The sequence below is a fragment of the Corapipo altera genome, unplaced genomic scaffold, assembly GCF_003945725.1.
Source record: "Corapipo altera isolate COAL_440 unplaced genomic scaffold, ASM394572v1 76575, whole genome shotgun sequence".
NCBI classification, from domain to species: Eukaryota; Metazoa; Chordata; class Aves; order Passeriformes; family Pipridae; genus Corapipo; species Corapipo altera.
Window position 1 is genome coordinate 1 of NW_020888634.1, and position 2,709 is coordinate 2,709.

Here is a 2,709-nt window from a genome sequence, read left to right on the forward strand (position 1 = left end):
CTGTGCTCTGTCCCATGGCTGGGCAGGGCTGTGCAATGGGGTAAGGGATGGTGAGTGGGGAGGTTGGTTTTCCTCCTTTCCCTTCCTGCTGTGCCTGATCCTTGGTTGCCCCAGACTGACTCCATCTTCCCCTTTTTCTCCTGTTGCATTCAGTGGAGGATGGTGAGGATGAGCTTGTTAAAAAGCCCAGGTAAGGGGAGCGTGTGCTGGGTTGGCAGTAGGAGCTACAACATGCCCACCCTGGGCTCAGCCCACCTGGCTGCTTCATCCTCACAGCTTGCAGTCACTCTAGAGAAGCTCTTTTCCCTGTTGCTCTTTCTTTTCTCCTCTCCTTGTCCTCCACCCTCAGGTCCCTCTGTCTTCTCCATCTCCCCGGAGATGAGCTGCTGGCAGAACCGCAGAGCGTGACCTGTGCTCACCCCACAAGAGGCACTGCCAGTGCTCAGCCACTGTTCTGACCATCACCTTGGGAGGGTCCTGCCCAGGCACCCACCTGCCAGATGGGGTCCCCAAATGGGGTGTCCCTGTGCTGGGTAGGACCTGCTGGGCACTGCTGGCATGGAGCTGGGGAGGCTGAGATGCAGCACTGTGTACTGGACACAGTGGGTGGGGGTGGCTGGTGGCACTGCTAACACCTTGATTGGGGTGTTGGGAGTTCCTGGGCAGGGACTGGACCTGGGGTACGATGTTTTGGTGGGCTGTAAGGCTAGTCAGGAGTGAATGCTGATGGTATTTCTGTAAGGCTTGTGTATCCCTGAGCTGGTGGGGCATACGGGAAGGATGGGCTAAGCCATGGGTCAACCACTGACTGTTGTGCCACCGTTCTTTCTGCTACCACAGGGATGCCTGTGTGTCCAGCTGGGGTACAGGGCAACAGCAATGAGTGCCGGGGTCGGGCAGAGGTGTTGGCATGTGCCAGGGCACCTTTGGGAGCACTACCCTGTGCTGAAGCAGGGTCTGTGCTTGGTGCTGGCTGAGCTCCTGCCCTCTGTCACTCACAGGCAGCCCCCTCAGCTGCTGGAGCCCCCCAGCAGCCCCGTGTGCGACCCTGTGAAGCTGCGGATGTTGCAGGACATTGATGACTCACAGCCCCACACTTGGACCTCCCAGTCCCGCTCCTTCCGCAAACTGGCCCGGCTGGTGGGCGCAGACAGCAGTGAGTTCCCGTGTGGCCTGGCACTGGCTGACAGGCTGAGTGTGCTCAGCTTTGCTGGGGCATCTGGAACTGGATAAAAACCGTGGTGTGTTGTGGCAGTGGGGCATTGGTTTTGGCCCCATGTGGGCCCTCTGTGGCAGCTGAGCCAGTGGGAGCTGCCCAGGGCTGTGTGCAGGCTCATGGTGGTTCCACTGGTCTGGTGCCATCCTCTGCCTCATGGTTGGGCAGGGCTGTGCATTGGCACAAGGGGGCAGCAGGGGGAGAGGGCGTTTTTCCTTCCTTTCCCTTCCCTTTCCTTCCTGCTGTGCGTGGGCCTCCGGTGCCACAGACTGACTCCATGTCCCCCTTTCTCTCCTGTTGTGCTTAGTGGAGGATGGTGAGGATGAGCTTGATAAAAAGCCCAGGTAAGGGGAGCATGGGAATTGGTGGCAGTAGGAGCCACAAGGTGCCCACCTGGGGCTCAGCCCACCTGGCTGCTTCATCCTCACAGCTTGCAGTCACTCTGGGGATGCTCTTTGCTCTGTGCAGATTCTTTTCTCCGTCTTGGTCCTCTCCATCTCCCAGACTCGGGCTATTTCCAGTGCTGCACAAGAGGCACCACCGGTGCTCAGCCACTGCTCTGACTATCGCCTCAGGAGGGTTCTACCTGGGCACCCAGCTGTCAGACAGGCTGTCCCCATGTGAGGTGTGCAGGCAGGATCCTCTGGGCACTGCTGGCATGGAGCTGGGGAGGCTGAAGTGCAGCACTGTGGGCTGGACACAGTGGATGGGGATGGCTGATGGCACTGACAGCACCTTGCTGGGAGTTTTGGGGGCTGCTGGGCTGCAACTGGTCTTGGGGCATTATGTTCCATGCGGTTGTGGAGCAGCTGCAAGGCTGGTTGGGAGTCAGTGCTGCCAGCATTTTCACATGGCTTGTGCCTTCATGGGACTGAGTACATATGGGAAGGATGGGCCGAGCCATGGATCCACCATTGACAGTTCTGCTGCTGTTTTTTCCAATGCCACAGGGATGCCCATGGGTCCAGCTGGGGTATGGTGGAGCAGCGGTGAGTGCCAGGGTCTGGCAGAGGTGTTGGCATGTGGCGGGGCACCTTTGGGAGCACTACCCTGTGCTGAAGCAGGGTCTGTGCTTGGTGCTGGCTGAGCTCCTGCCCTCTGTCACTCACAGGCAGCCCCCGCAGCCGCTGGAGCCCCCCAGAAGCCCCGGGTGTGATCCTGGGAAGCTGCGGATGTTAGAGGACGCTGAGGACTGGCAGCCCCGCACCGGGACCTCCCAGTCCCGCTCCTTCCGCAAACTGGCCCAGCTGACGGGCACAGATGGCAGTGAGTTCCTGCAGGGCCTGGTGCTGGCTGGGGGTGATGAACTGTGTTAGCCAGAATCTGACAGAGGCTGTGGGGTGATGTGTCACTAAAGGTTTGGTTTTGGCTCCCTTAAGGGCAGCTGAGCCAGCGGGAGCTGCCCGGGGCTGTGTGTGAGCTCGTGGTGGTGCCACTGGTCTGGGGCTGTGCTCTGTCCCATGGCTGGGCAGGGCTGTGCAATGGGGTAAGGG

General features: G+C 60.1%; 1 protein-coding gene across 4 annotated transcripts; it reads left to right on the plus strand.

Moving 5' to 3' along the window:
* Positions 1 to 6: 6 nt before the first annotated feature.
* Positions 7 to 2,703, plus strand: LOC113942021. 4 transcript variants are annotated; one of them, XM_027633158.1, is made up of 5 exons: positions 7 to 190; positions 350 to 1,156; positions 1,524 to 1,560; positions 2,167 to 2,205; positions 2,328 to 2,703. In XM_027633158.1, the coding sequence occupies exons 2-5, from the start codon at positions 793 to 795 to the stop codon at positions 2,530 to 2,532; spliced, it is 645 nt and encodes a 214-aa protein (XP_027488959.1). In that variant the 5' UTR covers positions 7 to 190; positions 350 to 792; the 3' UTR covers positions 2,533 to 2,703. The 4 variants fall into 4 exon arrangements, with proteins under 4 accessions (XP_027488959.1, XP_027488961.1, XP_027488958.1 ...); XM_027633160.1 differs by having other exon boundaries at positions 1,002 to 1,156; XM_027633157.1 differs by having other exon boundaries at positions 7 to 1,156.
* Positions 2,704 to 2,709: the final 6 nt, after the last annotated feature.

Excerpts from the sequence above, each read along its gene's own strand:
- LOC113942021 (XM_027633157.1), top strand. The coding sequence starts at position 793 with ATGGGTCAACCACTGACTGTTGTGCCACCGTTCTTTCTGCTACCACAG. Across the intron at positions 1,157-1,523 it reads GCTGGTGGGCGCAGACAGCA|TGGAGGATGGTGAGGATGAG; the intron begins GTGAGTTCCCGT and ends TGTTGTGCTTAG. Across the intron at positions 1,561-2,166 it reads GAGCTTGATAAAAAGCCCAG|GGATGCCCATGGGTCCAGCT; the intron begins GTAAGGGGAGCA and ends CCAATGCCACAG.